The sequence below is a fragment of the Lactuca virosa genome, chromosome 4 (genome assembly GCF_052849685.1).
Source record: "Lactuca virosa cultivar CGN04683 chromosome 4, Lactuca_virosa_CGN04683_v6, whole genome shotgun sequence".
NCBI classification, from domain to species: Eukaryota; Viridiplantae; Streptophyta; class Magnoliopsida; order Asterales; family Asteraceae; genus Lactuca; species Lactuca virosa.
The window spans coordinates 238,389,161-238,409,635 of NC_136429.1; the positions used below are offsets into that span (position 1 = coordinate 238,389,161).

Below are 20,475 nucleotides of genomic sequence, written 5' to 3' on the forward strand. Positions count from 1 at the left end.
TGCAGTATAATTTATATTTTCCCAGTTAATTAAACTTTGATTGATATCAATCAAATTCCTAAATATCAGGCTATTAAATATGCATTTTATCAACGAATATAACACACACACACACACATATATATATATATATATATATATATATATATATATATATATATATATATATATATATATATATATATATCCATCGTATACGTTTTATTCCATTGCAAATTCATAGTTCATCATCTTCAGAGCAATTTTCTTATTCTGATATTTCGTTAATGGAGGTATGTTGTTCGTGGAAGTTTTTTTTATAGTGTTGAAGTATCGTTTATCATATGCATATAAATTTTTTTATATTCATAGTTCAGAATAATCATTTATCAGATTCATCTCATATTTGTTCTTTACGATATTTCAGTGATGAAATTCATTTTTTGAATTTTATTGTTGTGTTTTTCAAAACAAAGATAATGTTGATAACAATAAGAAGGACTTTTCTGATAACAATGATCGGAATGTCAATCAATGTCAAGTGCATAAAGATCGGAAGAAAATAAGAAGATGTGGGATTTGTTTTGGTGTTGGTCATGATAGGAGGAACTGTCCTCAAGCAAGGTTCAACAGAGAGTAGATGTTTACTTCGTCAACATATTTTAGGGATTGAATAATGTTTTCAATTTAGTCTTATTGGATTTTATGGAGTTTTATTTCAGTATAATAATGATATGGATTCATGAATTATAGGGGTTTCTCCTTGTAAGTTTATGTTTTCATGCAATTAATATTAATAATTTTCATTTTGAGTTTGATTAAAATTCCATACATTTTCTTTTTTATCATATGACTACAGAGATGTTGTTGTAAATGTATTTTTGTTCTCATATTTCTGTATAAAACAGTTCTTCGTAAATTGTGTTATACCTAATGTTATATGTACACATTCTGTTAGAATGTTTGATATAACAACAATTTTTATTATTCGTACAGAACAAACAATAACACAGTTCTTATTATCAAAAGTAGTAGAATGTAACCGTTGACTACAATATACATAAAAAAACAAAAACACAATGCTTATTATTCTTAAAGAATAAGTGTTTCTAAATTCGTTTTACCTATTGATTAATCAAAGATTCCGTTAGAATTCTTGGGATCAAATTCTACCAGAATGCTAATCTGTATTACAATATATAGATCAAACATGAGCAAAATAAATTTACTGTTATTATTATTACATATATTTTTACAGAATAAGATTGTGGTATCATGATACCGTGATATAAGTATGTATATGTTAAGTTGTACGAGAATATACAGAAAAAATGTGTGAAAAATAAATTTTTTGTAGATCTTGTTTCAAATTTTCTCACAGAATAACACTCTTGTGATATTAATTGATTTCTTAGTATACGCGTTTATGCCATAACAAACCAGAAATCATTTGTTAATTCAATAAAAAAAATTATTATTAAAAGTCTAATTTATTAAAAGTCTAATTTAAAACGCAGGATGTGTTGAAGTCATATCTATGCAATTTATTATATTTGGAATTTGAATATGTCAAATATTTACAATATCATGATGAATAATACGATTTTGTGTTGATTATTATCCGTACAATCTTTCTAAAAATTTTAAAAAACAAAATATTTGATAACAATGAATACAGATATCACGCATTTTTAGTTACATATCATTTACACGGTTTCTCCTTTTTTAATATATACTGAATTGGCTCAAAGTTTGTAATATTGAATTTATTTTGCTTTCCCCAATCAACTGGTGTTCAATCGTGTTGTTACTTATCTTATAGATGATACAGTATCAGCTGGTGACGATCATATTCATGATCAACATGAATATCCTAAGGAGTATGAAGATTTCGGGTTACGGGATCATGATTCTCTACATAATGTCGAGTTTCAAATATCTGAGAGTAGCAATCTAAATTTAGGTGAATTTACTTTATAAGTTTTTTATATTTGTTAATTTGTTTAATAATAATGTTGAAATTTTATATTGTTTTTTGTGATATGGCGTAACTTGCACTCGCAAAGATGAGGATCCATTAGAACACATTCAAGATCACATATATGACAATTCTGAATATCATTTCGGTGATTCTAGTAATCATAACCCAGGTGATGTATTTTATGTATTTTTTTCGTTTTTATATATATTTACGTATCCATTACACATACTCTAATTAAAAGATGCTGAAAACGAATTCGAGTTCAATGATAATGAGGCAGATTATACTATAGAAGATGATAACATTGATTTTCAGAAAGGTTAGTATATGAAAAAAAAAAGTTTAATAAACTAGATTAATTCTTTGCCACTTTTTTAATTTTTCTTTTATGCAGAACAATCTCATGTTACACATGATTATGTTTCTCCTGGTGGATCATCGTATTGGATTCTTGTTGTTTCAGACAACATCAAACCTAAAATCAATTCAATTGTTGATTCATATACAACAGCATTATCAATGTATTACAATTATGCATCATTAGCAGGCTTTGATGTCAGGCTTGGACCATTTAGAACAACCGAATCCAGCATTACCACACAACGACATTTGCTATGCAATCGGGAAGGTAAACCAACAACCGCTAAAGTGGATACTTTGGACCCTCAACATAATAAGATTCAGAGAAGGAAAGACTCATTTAGGTGCAAATGCAAAGCGAAATTGTTTTTATTCTAGTACATGGTACTAATAAATATAATGTTGCTGAATTTGTCGAACAACATAATCATAAGTTGTTTGGTAAGGACAATATGTTTTTGTCTCGTACAAAGAGGAAACTTGATTATTCACAGGAGATCTTTATTCATAACTTGTCAAAGCAAAATATTGGTGCCTCAAGAGCACATAGATTGCATTCCGGACTTCAGGGTGGTTCTGACATTCGAGGTGGGTTGGTTTCTGATTTCAAGAACAGTACGAGAAATCTCAATTATTACATAGGTGCCAGGGATGCAAAATTCCTTGTAGTGAAGATGTTGGAAAGGAAAAAAAATATCCCAAGTTTTTCTTTCGATTTTAAAGTTGTTGAGAAAAAATTGAATTCGATTTTTTGGGCTGATGAAACTGCAAAGTACAACTACAATGCTTTTGGAGACGTTGTTTCTCTGGATGCCACATTCAGCATGAATAAGTATTTTTAAATTTTGCAATGTTTTCACTTAATTTTTCTTGATTCCGATAACGCTTACCAACTTTTATCTTTTCAAACAGATATGATATGGTTTTCGTACCTTTCACTGGGATAGATAATCATAAGAAATGTATGACTTCTGGTGCTGGACTTTTGAGTAGAGAAGATGCTAGTTCTTACTCTTGGCTGCTTAGAGCATTTTTGAAAGCATTCAAAAAACAACCTATGCTTGTTCTTACAGATCAAGATCCAGCTTTAAACAAGGCTGTTAATGAAGTATTTCCAATGTCAGCACATAGGTTTTGTATGTGGCATATTACAAAAAAACTTCCAAACAAGGTGAATATTTTTTTTATATTGAACACAAACTCACTATGTTTACCTTCTTAGCACATATTGTTCAATCAGAAATTAACTATTTCAGAACAAAATCTATGCCACAACTACATTTCAAAACCGGCTTCTGCTAGAATTTAAGATACATTCTGTTAGAATTTTAAGCGAAATTCTGTTAGAATTTATAGTTTACACCATTCATACCCTTCTGTGACAACCCGAAACTTTGTCCATTTCCGTTACGCGATTTCCATTAATAAAATTTCGAATTCATTAACTTTTCCGTCAATCTTCTTGGTTTAGAAAATAATCTAGTTATACATAATTAAATTATTTACGAGTCAGAACCAAAAATCGCGCGGAAACCCGAATATCTCGAAAAATCAATCAATTCCGGCCTAAGTGAGTTTACAGCCGTAAACTCGTTTACGACCGTAAACTCGTTTACGACCGTATATCCGTTTACGGCCAGTAAAGAGTGGACCCCCACCACCGACCACAAAACCACTATAAATATGAGACCTCCACCTTCATTTGAACATTTCTGGCCGAAAACTCTCTCCTTCTCTCTCTAAGAATCTTGACCGTAAACATCTAAAAACACGTTCAAACTTCGGGAAACATCGAGAAACATCGTTTGGAGTCACTTCGGAACGTCTGGAAACGCTTATCTCTTCGAAATCAGCACCATTGTTCTTGAGTTTATGGTCCATCTTCAAAGACCGTAAACACTGTTCTTGAGTTTACGGTCCAAGCCTTCAAAGACCGTAAACCCTGTTCTTGAGTTTACGGCCGTAAACTCACCAAGCCTTCAGAAACCGTAAACTGTCTGTCGACCGTAAACCCTTGTTCACGGCCGTAAACACCTTCTTAAGTGGTGCTTTTGGCTGAAAACCCACTTTCATCAATTCGATCGAGTCCCGGTAACATTCCTCAGTCGAACACAAGTGTTCCTTTAACACTTTATCTAACGAAATCGCTAATTTAGATGCATATATGTATTTATTTGGTAATGGGATTTCGTTAAGTGTCACGTGCAGCAACTCGTGGATCTTCATTTCAGTCAACGATTTCACGCAACAACAGTGAGTTCATACCCCTACATTTTCCGTATTTTTAATGTTTTTAGGGGGGGGGGGGGGAATACAAGCTAAACATAAATGTTTTCAAAACTTATGCATATCTCATACTTTAACCCTTTTGTACTATGTTGAGCATAAGGGACGTTTTCACTAAAATTGCATAGTTTTCCGGACACGTTATTCACTATACATGCAAACTATAATCGGTATAGTTTGGGATTTTCTAAACATAACAAGCACAAAAACTTTCACTACTGAACATGTGCACCAAGACATAACCAGTTTACAAATTACATCGCTACTTATTCATGGTATTCATAACTAAAATTTTCACTACAAACGGTATACATACGGATTTTCACTACGGTAGAACGCTACTACACTACACTACATGTAAACTAGATTGTACGATACTGTGAGGCGCTACTTCACTAATGTACCCTTAGGTGTACAGGGATAAATCCTACCATAGTATAACCAGAGTCTCCTGGAGGGAGAGCGTGAGATTTATGAATAGATCTATTCGGGACTGACAATCCCACATCTGGACTGCTAGCTACAGTTAGGCGGGCATGCCTGAGATGTACAAATGTCATTTAACTCGACGCTTGAAGAACGTTGGAAAGGTCTCTAGTCATATCAAGCATGGTTATACGACTCACAATATGTATAAATCACCTTTAGTTTACAACTTGACACTCTTCAACAGTTTTGTTTACACTAAATAGAACTAATACACACTACAACTAGAGAACTTTCAGGGTTTCAAACGGAAACGAACATACAATGGTTTCACGCATGAAATACTATTACATCATGATTAGCATTAGCTAGTCACATGAAGTAATAATTTCGCATATCCCTACAGTTTTCAGTGACAAGCATTAATGGTTTTATACAGAATTGAAAACACTACATCCTCACTAAAGGAAATATCGGATTTTCTTGGAATTATACAAACATTTTAAGAACTCATCAACGATTTTCACTACAAACCACCGCTTATGAACTCACCAGCTTTATGCTGATACTCTTTCAAACTGCTTGTATTCTCAGGAAATCAGTAGACAGGTACTTGCTGGATTTTCGAGGAACTGGAGCAATAAGAGTTTTATGTTTATACTATACAAAGCTATTGGATGTAATTCAAACAAAGTTTCGGACAAAGTTTCAAACTGATGTAAACATTTTTATTTAATTATTCACTGTAATGGTTGTGTTGCTATGATTGCTATTATTCATTGGTTGTGATGTTACACATGACGTCCTCCGCCCCGGAACATTTCCGCCATCGGTTTCGGGGTGTGACAGATTGGTATCAGAGCCCTTGTTTATAGCGAACTAGTATACCGAACCTTACGTGGTATACAACTATAAACACTAAGGGGCCTAAGTGCTCTACGCTAAAAGTATACTTTCAATAATATAAAGTTTTTTTTTATAAAAAGTATACGAGCATGCATACATAACAAAATTCGTGTCGCTAGTAGAACAGAACAAAAGTATTTGGATGTTGGAACGCTGCGGTTAAACCTGGGCAGTTATGTAATCATGTCTAGGGTGAATATAGCCTGATCAACTATATTCAGTCGAGACATGACCAACATGTGTTTGGGAGTGACTATGGTGTTACAGCAGGCCTAAAACTTACCAAAATCATCTCACATAAAATACTATAGGAGTATTTTAGCTAGAGCCAAACTCAGTATACAGATTCACTGTAAGCGTTGCTACCTCTTCTTCCTTAAGCGATAACTTACTTGCGTTAGTAACCTTTCTGTGCTTATCGCTCGGTAGTATACTTTTATTATCAGGATGAGATATATTTTGTTTTATATATATCTCGAGGACTTACCATCCTCTTCTTCCTGATTGATTTCTAGAACGAGATGCCTCCCCGACCAAGACCCATCAGAAGGAACGACGACACTCCGCCACCACCACCACCCCCTCAGTTCGATCCCGTCATGTTCCAGGCAGCAGTTACCGCCGCCGTGACTGCAGCAATGGCACAAGTGAATGCTGGTGGAGCTGGAGGTGGAACCGACCCTCAGAGACAAGATGGAAGTCAGGTACATAAAAAAGAATGTTCCTACAAGGACTTTATGACTGCAAAACCCAAGTCCTTCGACAGAAATGGAGGTGTCATCGCCCTGACTCGATGGTTCGAGAAGATCGAATCCATCTTTGAAATTTGCGTCTGTTCTGAAGCAAACAAGGTGAAGTTCGCCGCCTGCACCTTCACCGACAGAGCTTTGACCTGGTGGAATGGTCGAGTCAAAACCCTAACCCTGCCAGTAGCTAATGCCATGGGTTGGGAAAGACTGAAGGAGCTCATGCTCACGGAGTACGGCCCGAGGGGCGAAGTGCAAAAGTTGGAGCACGAACTCTAGAACTTGAAGATGAAGGGTTCCGACATCGCTGCCCACACAGCTAGATTCTGTGATCTGGCTCTCCTCTGTCCGGGAATGGTCACCCCGGAAAGCAAGAAAATCGAAAGGTACATCTGGGGACTGACACAACTAACAAAAGGGAATGTCTTGGCTGCTAGACCGATTACTTTTGAAAACGCCAAGGACCTGGCATAGACTCTGATCGATCATGGAATCGATCTGGATGAGGTGGCAGCTGTCTCCGAGCCATAAAAGGAAAGTGGTGGGAAGAAGAAGAAGTTTGGTAACAAACAGAAGAGTCAGTTTTCGCAGGAGCCCTCCAAGAAACAACAAACAGTGGCAGTTCATACTGTTACTGCTCCTGCTGCTGCTCCCACTGCTGTTCCAACCACCCAATCTCCTACCGGTGGTTATGCTGGAAAACTACCCCTGTGCAACAAGTGTAACTTCCATCATCACAGACCCTGCCGTGAGTTGAGTTGCAACAGCTGTGGGAAGAAGGGACACATAACTCGATACTGCAAGACACCGGTACAACCAACCAACCAGGCTCCGGGAGCAGGCGCTGGTCAAACTTGTTATGGATGTGGAGAGGCTGGGCACTTCAGGAGAAACTGCCCCAAGGCAACAACTGGTGGCAGTACAGGAAGAGTTCTGGTGATGGGCCAGGAGGAAGCAGTTGCTGATCCTACCGTTGTTACGGGTACGTTCCTCCTTGATAACTCTCATGCATGCATTCTATTCGATTCTGGTGCGGAGAGGAGTTTTGTTAGTCATGCATTCAAACACCTAATCAAATGTAAATCCCAACCTTTAACCGAAACATTTACCGTCGATATGGCTAACGGAAAGAAGGAGAGCACTAACGACATATTCATAGGTTGTACTCTTACCCTAGACAATTATTCTTTTCCCATCAATCTTATGCCTGTGTCCATTAAGAGCTTTGATGTCATTATCGTCATAGATTGGTTGAGTTCCAATCATGCTGATATTCTTTGCTTCGAGAAGGCTATCCGTCTCAATCTTCCCTCTGGCGGAACCCTTATGATTTATGGTGATAAGCTCAGTTCGAACCTCCTTATCATTTCGTGCATCAAAGCTCAGAAGTATCTGCGGAAGGAGTGCCATGCATTCCTAGCTCATGTTGTCGACGAGACGCAAAAAGTTAGAGACCTCGAGAGCATCCCCGAAGTCTGTAACTTTCCTGAGGTTTTCCCCGAAGATCTTCCAGGAATCCCTCCCGAGCGCCAAGTTGAGTTTCGTATCGACTTAATCCCCGGAGCTACTCTTGTAGCTAAATCTCCTTACCGTTTAGCGCCAACGGAAATGCAGGAATTATCCAACCAGCTCAATGAGCTGATTAGCAAAGGATTCATAAGGCCGAGTTCCTCACCTTGGGGAGCTCCGATCTTATTCGTGAAGAAGAAAGACGGATCCTTCCGGATGTGCATCGACTACCGAGAGCTGAACAAGCTTACCATCAAGAACCGATATCCCTTACCCAGAATCGACAATCTCTTCGACCAACTTCAGGGAGCCAGCTATTTTTCGAAGATAGATCTAAGATCAGGATACCATTAGTTGCGGGTTCATGAGAATGATGTGCCCAAAACAACATTCCGAACTCGCTATGGACACTACGAGTTTGTAGTAATGCCCTTTGGTCTAACCAACGCACAGGCAGTATTCATGGACCTGATGAATCGGGTGTGCCGCTCTTTCTTAGACAAGTTCGTGATAGTGTTCATCGACGATATACTTGTCAATTCGCGAAGTGAGAATGATCATAAACAACACTTAAGGGAGGTGTTGGAAACATTAAGGGCAGAAAAACTATACGCGAAATTCTCGAAGTGCGAATTCTGGATCAGGAAGGTAAATTTCCTTGGACACGTGATTGGCAAGGAAGGAATCCACGTGGACCCTTCCAAGATCAAAGCGATTGAGAATTGGTCTGCACCAAAGACACCCACAGAAATTCGACAATTCTTGGGTCTCGCAGGCTATTATCGCCGGTTTATTCAGAATTTCTCCAAAATCGCAAGGCCTTTAACTACCCTGACACAAAAAGGTGTAACCTTTAGTTAGGGAGTTAAGCAATACACTGCGTTTCAAACCTTGAAACAGGCCCTATGCAGCGCACCTATCTTGTCCCTGCCCGAAGGGACGGAAGACTTCGTAGTCTATTGTGATGCATCCAATCAGGGCCTAGGGTGTGTGCTCATGCAGAGAGGAAAGGTCATCGCCTATGCCTCGAGGCAGTTGAAAACACACGAGATCAATTACACAACTCATGATTTGGAGTTGGGAGCAGTGGTCTTTGCGTTAAAGATCTGGAGACACTATCTCTATGGAACCAAGTGCACTATCTTCACCAACCATAAGATCTTGCAGCATATTTTTGATCAAAAGGAGTTAAACATGAGATAACGGCGATGGGTAGAGCTACTCAGTGACTTCGAGTGCGAAATTCGCTATCATCCCGGCAAGGCCAATGTGGTAGCAGATGCCCTCAGTCGAAAGGAGTATTCAGGACGTAACGTGAAGGCACTAACAATGAGCATCCATTCCCATTTGTCCGCGCAAATCAGAGAGGCTCAGGTGGAAGCTTTGAAAGCAGAGAACATGGCAAATGAGTCACTGCGAGGAATGGGCAAGAACTTGGAGCTCAAGGGAAACGGAGTGTACTACTTCATGGACCGGCTCTGGACGCCAAAGTTCGGTGGTTACAGAGAAGTTGTCATGAACGAAGCTCACAAGACTAAATACTCCGTTCACCCAGGTTCGGATAAGATGTACTTGGATCTCAAACAGCTCTATTGGTGGCCAAAAATGAAGGCAGAGATCGCTACCTTCGTGGGCAAGTGCCTAACTTGCGCCAAGGTGAAGGTCGAATATCAGAAGCCCTCAGGTCTACTTCAGCAGCCGGAAATACCTGAGTGGAAGTGGGAAAGAATAACCATGGATTTTATCCCCAAGTTACCCAGATCTCCGAGTGGGCACGACGCCATTTGGGTAATTGTCGATCGGTTGACGAAGTCCACCCACTTCCTGCCAATCAAAGAAAGCTTCAAGATGGAGAGACTCACACGGATCTACCTTCAAGAGATAGTTCACCTTCATGGTGTACCTACATCCATTATCTCCGTTCGAGATAGCAGGTTTACATCGAGATTCTGGCAGTCACTACAGAAAGCTCTTGGAACTAAATTGGATATGAGCACGGCTTATCATCCGCAGACTGACGGACAGAGTGAGAGAACAATTCAGACATTGGAAGACATGTTGAGAGCCTGCGTCATCGATTTCGGCGCATCATGGGACACTCATCTTCTTTTGGTTGAATTTTCCTACAACAACAGTTACCATACCAGCATCAAGGCTGCGCCGTTTGAAGCCCTCTATGGCCGTAAGTGCAGATCCCCTCTGTGCTGGGCTGAGGTGGGTGACACGCAGCTAGCCAGGGGTCAAGTCCCCGACAGTACTCTCACTGGTCCTGAAATTATCCGAGAGACGACTGAAAAGATTGTGCAAATCTGAGAACGACTGAAAGCCTCACGAGATAGACAAAAGAGCTACGCCGATAAGAGACGAAAACCCTTGGAATTCCAGGTCGGTGACCGCGTCCTTCTGAAGGTCTCGCCCTGTGAAGGCATGATACGTTTCGGAAAACGTGGAAAGTTAAACCCAAGGTACATTGGACCGTTTGAGATCCTTGCTAGGATCGGTCTCGTAGCATACAAACTCCAATTACCGCGAGAGCTCAGCAACATCCACCCTGTTTTCCACGTATCGAACCAAAAGAAGTGTATGGCCGATGAGACACTTGTGATTCCTCTCGACGAGATTGAAATCAACGAGAACCTCAACTTCGTGGAAGAACCGGTCGAAATCATGGATAGACAGTTTAAACGAACGAAACAAAGTCGCATCCCGATAGTGAAGGTTCGCTGGAATACCAAGCGGGGACCTGAATTCACTTGGGAGCGCGAAGATCAGATGAAACAGAAATATCCGCATCTCTTTCCTAATCCATGATTTGTATTCTATGTTCTAATTTCGGGACGAAATTCCCTCTAACGGGGGGATAATGTGACAACCCGAAACTTTGTCCATTTCCGTTACACGATTTCCATTAATAAAATTTCGAATTCATTAACTTTTCCGTCAAATTTCTTGGTTTAGAAAATAATCTAGTTATACATAATTAAATTATTTACGAGTCGGAACCAAAAATTGCACGGAAACCCGAATATCTCGAAAAATCAATCAATTCCGGCCTAAGTGAGTTTACAGCCGTAAACTCGTTTACGACCGTAAACTCGTTTACGGCTGTATATCCGTTTACGGCCAGTAAAGAGTGGACCCCCACCACCGACCACAAAACCACTATAAATATGAGACCTCCACCTTCATTTGAACATTTCTGGCCGAAAACTCTCTCCTTCTCTCTCTAAGAATCTTGACCGTAAACACCTAAAAACACCTTCAAACCTCGGGAAACATCGAGAAACACCGTTTGGAGTCACTTCGGAACGTCTGGAAATGCTTATCTCTTCGAAATCAGCACCATTGTTCTTGAGTTTACGGTCCATCTCCAAAGACCGTAAACACTGTTCTTGAGTTTACGGTCCAAGCCTTCGAAGACCGTAAACCCTGTTCTTGAGTTTACGGCCGTAAACTCACCAAGCCTTCAGAAACCGTAAACTGTCTGTCGACCGTAAACCCTTGTTCACGGCCGTAAACACCTTCTTAAGTGGTGCTTTTGGCTGAAAACCCACTTTCATCAATTCGATCGAGTCCCGGTAACATTCCTCAACCGAACACAAGTGTTCCTTTAACACTTTATCTAACGAAATCGCTAATTTAGATTCATATATGTATTTATTTGGTAATGGGATTTCGTTAAGTGTCACGTGCAACAACTCGAAGATCTTCATTTCACTCAACGATTTCACGCAACAATAGTGAGTTTATACCCCTACATTTTCCGTATTTTTAATGTTTTCAGGCAACAATATGTGAATCCTTGATGCAACACATGCTCGCTACCAATGCTCCATATCTCTCCCCTGCTCGACAATTATAAAATGATCAATTTTATAACACCACATTTTAAAATCAAACCACTAAATTGTATTATTTAACTTACCCATAATCTCTTTTTGATGCAAAAACTGAATTGTATAACGACATTTCATCCTTCTTCACCTTGTCACTCATTCTAACAATCCTTTCAACAAAAGGTGATTTTCCATATACATGTACCTTTTGATCTCTTTTTCCCCTTTTTACATTGTCATCATCTTGCTCACATACCTCAACTGTTTCCAAGATTTTCTTTCCTCTTTTTTTTTCTTTTTTATAACTTTCCAACACAGCCTCATCTGTCATTTTAATTGCTGTTGCCAACACTTCAGGATGCTCCAAGAATTGTGAACATGTTAGATTATCTGTATTATCTACCTTATCCATATTAGGTGTACTGAAACCTCCACCATCATCCTTCTTTTCCCCATGAACTACCAATCCTCTAACTGGAGAGAATCCTGCTTCTTTACCACCATCTGCCTCTCCTTTGTTACTATGACCATCAAAACTAGCTTCATTATCTTTCATTCCTCTAGTCTCTGCAATATTCACTTCTTTGAACAATTTTTCATTTTTTCACACCACTCCTTCAAGATCAAGCTGTCTGGGAATTTCTCAATTCCATGTTTTAGAGCTTTTTCAATATTCTTCTTTTCGGACAATATTACTCCATAGCTATGCTCGATAACAGCCACGTATGCCTGTAAGTTTTATATTAACATATCATTATTAATATTCTAAAACCATTAATGTTCCATGATAGCTTATTTTATTTCCTTATTTTATTATATTATTTTAGATTTTTAGATCTTTTTATCATTATTGCATTGTATTTTATTTATTTTTCTTTAGTATGGATCGTATCGGGTGTTTTTTGTGTTGCATGAGGAATTTTGCAGGGTTTTGGAGCTTATCGTGATTGTGGATTAGAGTGAAGACGGACTTGTGGGCTCTCGAGGCGCTATTGGGCTTGGCAGATCCACCAAAGGAGATTTGGGCTTAAAAAGATAAAGGCTTGGATGAAGTGGGCTTGTGAAGATGGATCATGGATAATTAATTTTGGGTTTGGAGCATCCACATTTGAAGCTAAAAGATGATTGGTTGATTTGAATCACATGGATATGGAGGGGACCAAAGGAATCTTTGGTAGTGGAAGGGTTGAGTGGTGGAATGAAGGACGAATAGCATTACAGCAACATTTGCGCGGGTGAAATTTTCGTCGCGCGGGTACCCGCGCAACTGCCCAGTTTGGGCATTTTGGTCATTTGGCTAGCCATTACCTTGGGGGATCAGACCTAGCAGCCATAACTTTGATTTGACACCATTGGAGACCTGTAGGAGGCGATTTTTGAAGCTCAAGACTCATTTCTCTTCATCTTTCCAAGATTTTTGGTAGTTTCTTTATGCAATTAGACTTTTGTGATTGTTGTTCTTTTGCCATGAGTGGCTAAACTCTTTATATTGGTTAACTTTGGTTAAAACCTTTGAATGTTTGTGGGTTTTTGAAGGATTCATGCTAGATTATCAATTATCTTATGTTTATGGTTCTAGATCATATTTCTTATGCTTGTTTAATGCTTTGATCATGAGCTTGGCACTTGAATGAGCTATTGTTAGTTTATTTCTTTGGTTTTGCATTGAATCATTGAATTAACTTAGAACAAGGGCTTTATGATGGTAAAAATCATCTCTAGTTTATGAATCATAGCTCCTTTAAGGATGTGTAAGCATTGACATCCTCTAGGAATTGGGGATTCCTTATTTCTTAAGGCTAATTAACTTCTTGGGTCCAATTGCTTCAACTAAACCCTTGATCTCGATTAAGAAGGTGTGTTGTGGGCTTCCCCAACCTCCATACTACCTAAGAGGAATCTTGGCATATCATGCTTCATGATTGCTATAACCAATTTGGGATGAATGATAAGCTTCTTGTTGGATCCTAATGATAAGTACACAAATGTTCATTGTGTTGAATTGCCTTGGTTAACCAATTGTTCCCAACATTTGTGAGCATCTCACTTTCTTGCTTAATTGCAAGTATTTAGTTATTCAAGTTTTTTAGTTTTCAAGCAATCATAACACCCCCCCCCCCCCTTTAGTTTAATTATAGTTAGTTATTTTATTTTCACTAGTTATATTGGATTGCATTGGTGATTGAATGCAACCATTTCCCCGAGGATCGATACCCCTTTTTACCATTATATTACGTTTTATTTGCAAACAAAGGGTGTAATTTGCTTGGTGGACTTGACATCCCACCAAGTTTTGGCACCGTTGCCGGGGAAATTGGTTATTGTTATTTGATTATTTATGCCTAGGTCTACAAGAACCGGTGAACTACTCTACAATCCGAAAATTGAAAAAGAAGCAAAAAGGTTGAAAAAGTTAGCCAAACAAGCAAAGCAACAACAACTAGTTCAAGCTTCTTCCTCTTCTCCATTAATCAACATAGGAGATCAAGTTCACACTTCAAGTGATACCGACACCGAACCGAGTTCTCCAATTGTTGGTCATTCCTTTGAATACATTCCGTTTGAAAACTACATAGCCATGAATCACACTCCACCTCACAATCCCAACCCAAACCCAAACAATCAAGATGCCAATACCCCACCCCAACAACCAAGACAATAACAATAACCTCTTATAGATATGCCACCTTGGAATCAAGCCCCTCCTCAAAACCAACCCAATTATCAACAACCACAACCACAAAACCAACAATTCCACCAAAACAACCAACCTCAAACCAATGCTTTTCAAGTTCAACAACAAGTACATTACCCAAATCAACCCAATTACCAACACCCTCCAATGTACCAAAACCCAATGTACCCCCAACAACAACCTCCCTACAACCAATATCCTAACTACCAACCTTATCCACCACCAATGTACAATCACAACCAATACCCATACCCACCTTACCAACAACCACCCAATTACTTGCAACAATATCCCAATAACCCCAATCCACCCAACCCCCCTCAAGAGTTGACACTTCGACAAATGATGGAGACGGATGTTACTCACACACCTCTTGGTATTGTTTATCCCGCAAACCGCCGAGGGATTGAATTGAAGTCAAGTTTCATACATCAACTCAGCAAGTTCCATGGTTTGGATAGAGAAGATCCTCAAAGGCATTTGAAGTCCTTTCATATGATATGTGTTAGCATGTTGCCTGGAAATGTGACATTGGATGATTTCAAGCTAACCGCCTTCCTGCTCACCTTGGAAGATAAAGCTAGAGAGTGGTTATTCAACTTACCACCGGGATCTATCCACACATGGGAAGAGTTACTCAAGGCCTTCAATAGCAAGTTCTATCCCACCTCCCGGATATCAAGTCAAAGAAGCGACATTTTGGGGATTCGTCAAGGGGAGAATGAGACCTTTCATGATTTTTGGGAGCGATTCAACAGCTTGTGTACAAGTTTTCCTCAACACAACATACCCGAACACCTACTTCTTCAACAATTTTATGAGGGTATGAATGAAAAAGATCGAAGGATGATTGATGCTTCAAGTGGTGGTGACATCTTCAACAAGACACCTCAAGAGATAATCTCACTTTTTGGAACCATTTCTCAAAATCAAAGGAACTTTGGGACTCGAAATGAAATGAAGAGAAATTCTCCACAAGTGGTTGGTGAAGTTAGCAACACTCAACACTTGGAATCAAAGCTCTTGGATTTGACTAATGTACTAAGTCAAATGGTGGTGGGAAGTGGTCAACAATTGATGGTATGCGGTATTTGTGCCATGACGGGGCATTATATGGATAAGTGTCCCACTCTTGGAAGTGAACCGGAAGATGTGAATGCAATGGGAGGATATCAAGGTCAACCAAGACCCATGGGATTTCAAAACAATTTCAACCCAAATTGGAGGAATAACCCAAACAACCCATACCCACCAAAGCAAAACCCACCAAACATTTTGATCAGACCCCAACATCCGCAATATCCTTCCCAAAAACCTCCATATCCACAAACTTCTTATAACCCTCCAAATTACCAACAACCTCCACAACAAGGCCAATCAAGTGGTAGCCATCAAATGAGCCTTCAAGAACTCGTCACTTCTCTTGCTCAAAGCCAAACCCAATTTCAACAAGAGACCAAGAACACTTTCTCCAACATTCAAGCACAAATTGGAGACTTGGCCACCGCTCTCAACAAGATGGAACAAAGGGGTAAACTTCCATCTCAAACCGAGAAGAACCCCAATGTGAGTGCAATAACCTTAAGAAGTGGGAAAACCCTTGGAGAAAGCATCCCCAAAAGAGTTTCAATAGAAGAAGAAGATGAGGTTATTGTTGTTGAGCCTTCAAAGGTTGTAGTTCCTCCAAAGGAACTGGTTGTTCCACACATTGAGCAACCCGAATATTCCAACAACCCTATCAAGCCATTGGTCATACCACCACCTTTCCCTTCCCGGTTAGCCTTTTCCAAGAAGATAGAGGAAGAAAATGAATTATTTGAAACTTTCCGCAAGGTCGAAATCAACATTCCACTATTGAATGCTATTAAGCAAATTCCAAGTTATGCAAAATTTCTCAAGGATTTGTGCACCAAGAAGAGGAAATTCAAGGAAAATGAAAATATTCAAGTCAATGCAAACGTGTGTACAGTTATCCAAAAGAAGCTACCTCCCAAATGCAAGGATCCGGGAATATTTGCTATCCCTTGTACAATTAGTGATTTACATGTCGAAAGTGCCATGTTAGATCTTGGAGCCTCGATTAATGTGATGCCGTATTCGGTTTTTAAATCTCTCAATGTTGGACCTTTAGAAGAAACCGGAGTAATCATTCAATTAGCGGACAAGTCAAGTGTGTCTCCAAGAGGAGTGTTGGAGGATGTGTTAGTACAAGTTGATCACCTTGTTTTTCCCGCGGATTTTTATGTCATTGATCTTGAAGAGAAGACTCCTTCCAAATCATCTATGATCCTCCTTGGAAGATCTTTCATGAATACCGCTCACACGATCATTGATGTCCATAAAGGAAAAATTACCATGGAGTTTGATGGAGAGATCATTCACTCAACATCTTTGAAGCAATGAGGTACCCTAGCAACATTTCTCCATTGTACCGGGTTGATGTGATTGAGCCAATAAACGGGATAATCCCTAATGTATGCACACACAAGATTCTTATGGAAGATTATTGCAAGCCTAGGAGAGAGGCTCAAAGAAGATTAAATTCTCCAATGATAGAAGTGATCAAGAAAAAGATAATTAAAAGGTTCAAAAGGTGCAAAGAGAAGAAAAAGGCATTTCATGACAAGCACATAACCCAAAAACACTTTATTCTGGGTCAAGAAGTTCTTCTTTATCATTCACGCTTAAAGATATTCCCGGGAAAATTGCGATCTCGATGGCACAGACCTTTTATTGTTATAAAAGTGTTTGAACACGGTGCAGTTGAAATTAAGAGTTTGGAAACAAATCAAATATTTAAAGTGAATGGGCACCGCTTGAAACCATTTTATGAAGGCTTTGACACGGGAGAATTTGATAACGTAACATTGGAAGCCCCGATTTACGAAGGTTGACGGAAGTGGGACTATGTCTTGGCAAAGACGTTAAACAAATGCATTGTAAATAAATAATCTCCGCTTGAAGTTTTGGGTGTTTCTAAGCTTGAAGTTGGTATAAAAATAACCATATGGAAATCTAGCAATGATCTTGGTGAAGTTTGAAAAAAATGCCAAAATTTTGAAATTTGCGCGGGTACCTGCGCAGCTGTTGCGCGACCGACCCCCAGCCGCACAGATTCCAAGTTCCAAATTACCCCAACATGGTGTGCTCTCTGATTGTTACGCGCGGCCGCCCCCACCCGCGCAAAGTTTGCGAGGGTACCGGCGCAAATATGCCACTTCATAAGAAAATTTCGAGCCACTTCATATGCTTCCTTTGCGCGACCAAGCTTTCATCCATGTGTATTTAGGCATCCAAGAAATCCACCCACACATCATTGTGCGACCCATGTTTTGCTTCCGTACCGTCCTCGCGAGTCTCCTCCACCTTGATCCCAGTATGATCCTTCCTTACTCTCATCCTAAGCATTGAGGACAATGCTTAATTTTAAGCTTGGGGTGAGGTAATCTTTATCTTTTATTTTTTTATTGCATTTAGGTTGTATATGGTTTCATTTAGAGTAAGTCATTTAGGTCATTCATAAAAATTGCACAAAAAATTCAAAAATATTGCATATTTTCTTTCTTTCTTTTCTAATTTTCATACTTTTTAGATGCATTCTAGTTTAAGTTCATGCATTTTTGTTCTCTCTTGTCTTCTCATCCCTACAGGTACCATAGCGCCGAGTCATAAGTATTGAATCATAGATTGGTCCCGGGTCTTATTATGGAATTCCTTGTATTGGATAAATGGGACACGTTTTGAGCCTCACAGACCACTTTGAGACCGCTTGTGTGGGTGTAAGATGCAGGTAGCTTGATTGGGTCTAGGTGCGGAGGGATGTGGTTGGTCAAGCCAATGTGTGCGAGTAAAGATTAGCCCGGTAAGGTATTTTGAAGACATTGAAGATAGTGAAGACTCGCATCTTGCTTTTGGGGGGAGTACCCCTTAGTACTCCCGAGTCTCGTCTGAGCCTTACTTAGTTAGATTCTCACCACCTTTTTAAGATAGGTTATTTTTTTTAGGAGTCTAAAGTAGATAGTTAGATAGATTTTGTTTATCACACCTTGCATTAAGATGCTTGATGAACTTTGAAGTGGGTCCCCCAATTCATATCTTTTGGGACCAAGTCTTTTCGGTAACACCCATTTTTGAGTCATTCCCCACCCTTTTTAGTTGATCTTGGCACATTGTCAATGATCATTAGGCGTTCATGTTAGCCTCCATCATTTGTTACATGGTGAAATTCCTTAGACCTTCAAAGAAGAAAACACAAAAAAATGAAGAAATTGGAAAAGTGAAGACAAAAAGAAACAATGAAGAAGATTAAAGAAAAGCAAAAAGAAACAAAGAAGAAAAATGAAGAAAATGAGCAACACAAAAAGAAGAATAAGAATCCAAGTTCAAGACTTTAGTTTAAAAAAAAAAACGAGAGAAATAAGAAGACTGAATATCAAACAACAAAGAGGCTGAAGACCAAATAACAGAAGTTCAAGATTGAAGATTTAAGCTGTTAGGTTTAGATTAGGTTAAGTAGAATTTTTATTATTTTATTTTATTTTTGATTTTTGGTGAGAAAAGGCCTTGACGATGAGACAGTAAACTGTAAAGGACAGTACAAGTGAGAAGCCTCTGAAACCGGATGTTTGCCTGGAGGCCGTGCTGTAAAACCCTATTTCGTACTATACACTTTAGCCTTACAAATGTAGGAACCATAGTGTGTGAAGAGGCGCCTTTCCTTCGTGCACTATGGTCTGCATTGGTGATTTAAAGTGCCCCCACTGGGCGCATCTCTGTTTCCTTTGTCTCGCACACCGCGGCCGCATCCAGTCGTGATCTATTCGCCCATCAAGTGGTTGAGAATGTGGTTTATGGCTCTAAAGCGGGGAACATTTTAAAGATGCGTAGCGTCCATGAAGGACTAATTCTGACCATGTTGACTGATGTTGACCAAGTTCTATGGTACCTTTCTTTTTCCTTTTTAGTTTAGCTCATCCCGAGCTCATTTTAGTCTTGTTCTAACTTGAGGACAAGTTAGGTTTAAGCTTGGGGTGATTTGATAGCTTATTTTATTTCCTTATTTTATTAGTTTATTTTAGATTTTTAGATCTTTTTATCATTATTTCATTGTATTTTATTTATTTTTCTTTAGTATGGATCGTACTAGGTGTTTTTTATGTTGCATGAGGAATTTTGCAGGGTTTTGGAGCTTATCGCGATTGTGGATTAGAGTGAAGACGGACTTGTGGGCTCTCGAGGCGCTATTGGGCTTGGCGGATCCACCAAAGGAGATTTGGGCTTAAAAAGATAAAGGCTTGGATGAAGTGGGCTTGTGAAGATGGATCATGGATAATTAATTTTGGGTTTGAAGCATCCATATTTGAAGCTAAAAGATGATTGGTTGATTCGAATCACATGGATATGGAGGGGACCAAAGGAATCTTTGGTAGTGGAAGGGTGGAGTGGTGGAATGAAGGACCAATAGCATTACAGCAACATTTGCGCGGGTGGAATTTTCGTCGCGCGGGTACCTGCACAACTGCCCAGTTTGGGCATTTTGGTCATTTGGCTTGCCATTACCTTGGGGGATCAGACCTAGCAGCCATAACTTCGATTTGACACCATTGGAGACCTGTAGGAGGCGATTTTTGAAGCTCAATACTCATTTCTCTTCATCTTTCCAAGATTTTTGGTAGTTTCTTTATGCAATTAGACTTTTGTGATTGTTGTTCTATTGCCATGAGTGGCTAAACTCTTTATATTGGTTAACTT

At 39.1% G+C, this 20,475-nt stretch overlaps 1 protein-coding gene across 1 annotated transcript; it reads left to right on the forward strand.

Moving 5' to 3' along the window:
* Positions 1-266: 266 nt before the first annotated feature.
* On the forward strand, positions 267-3,629 carry LOC145105735 (protein FAR1-RELATED SEQUENCE 3-like). The gene is made up of 11 exons (XM_079042813.1): positions 267-272; positions 357-387; positions 456-603; positions 733-744; positions 1,658-1,692; positions 1,802-1,942; positions 2,202-2,279; positions 2,355-2,588; positions 2,699-3,152; positions 3,233-3,428; positions 3,543-3,629. The coding sequence occupies exons 1-11, from the start codon at positions 267-269 to the stop codon at positions 3,627-3,629; spliced, it is 1,422 nt and encodes a 473-aa protein (XP_078898939.1).
* Positions 3,630-20,475: the final 16,846 nt, after the last annotated feature.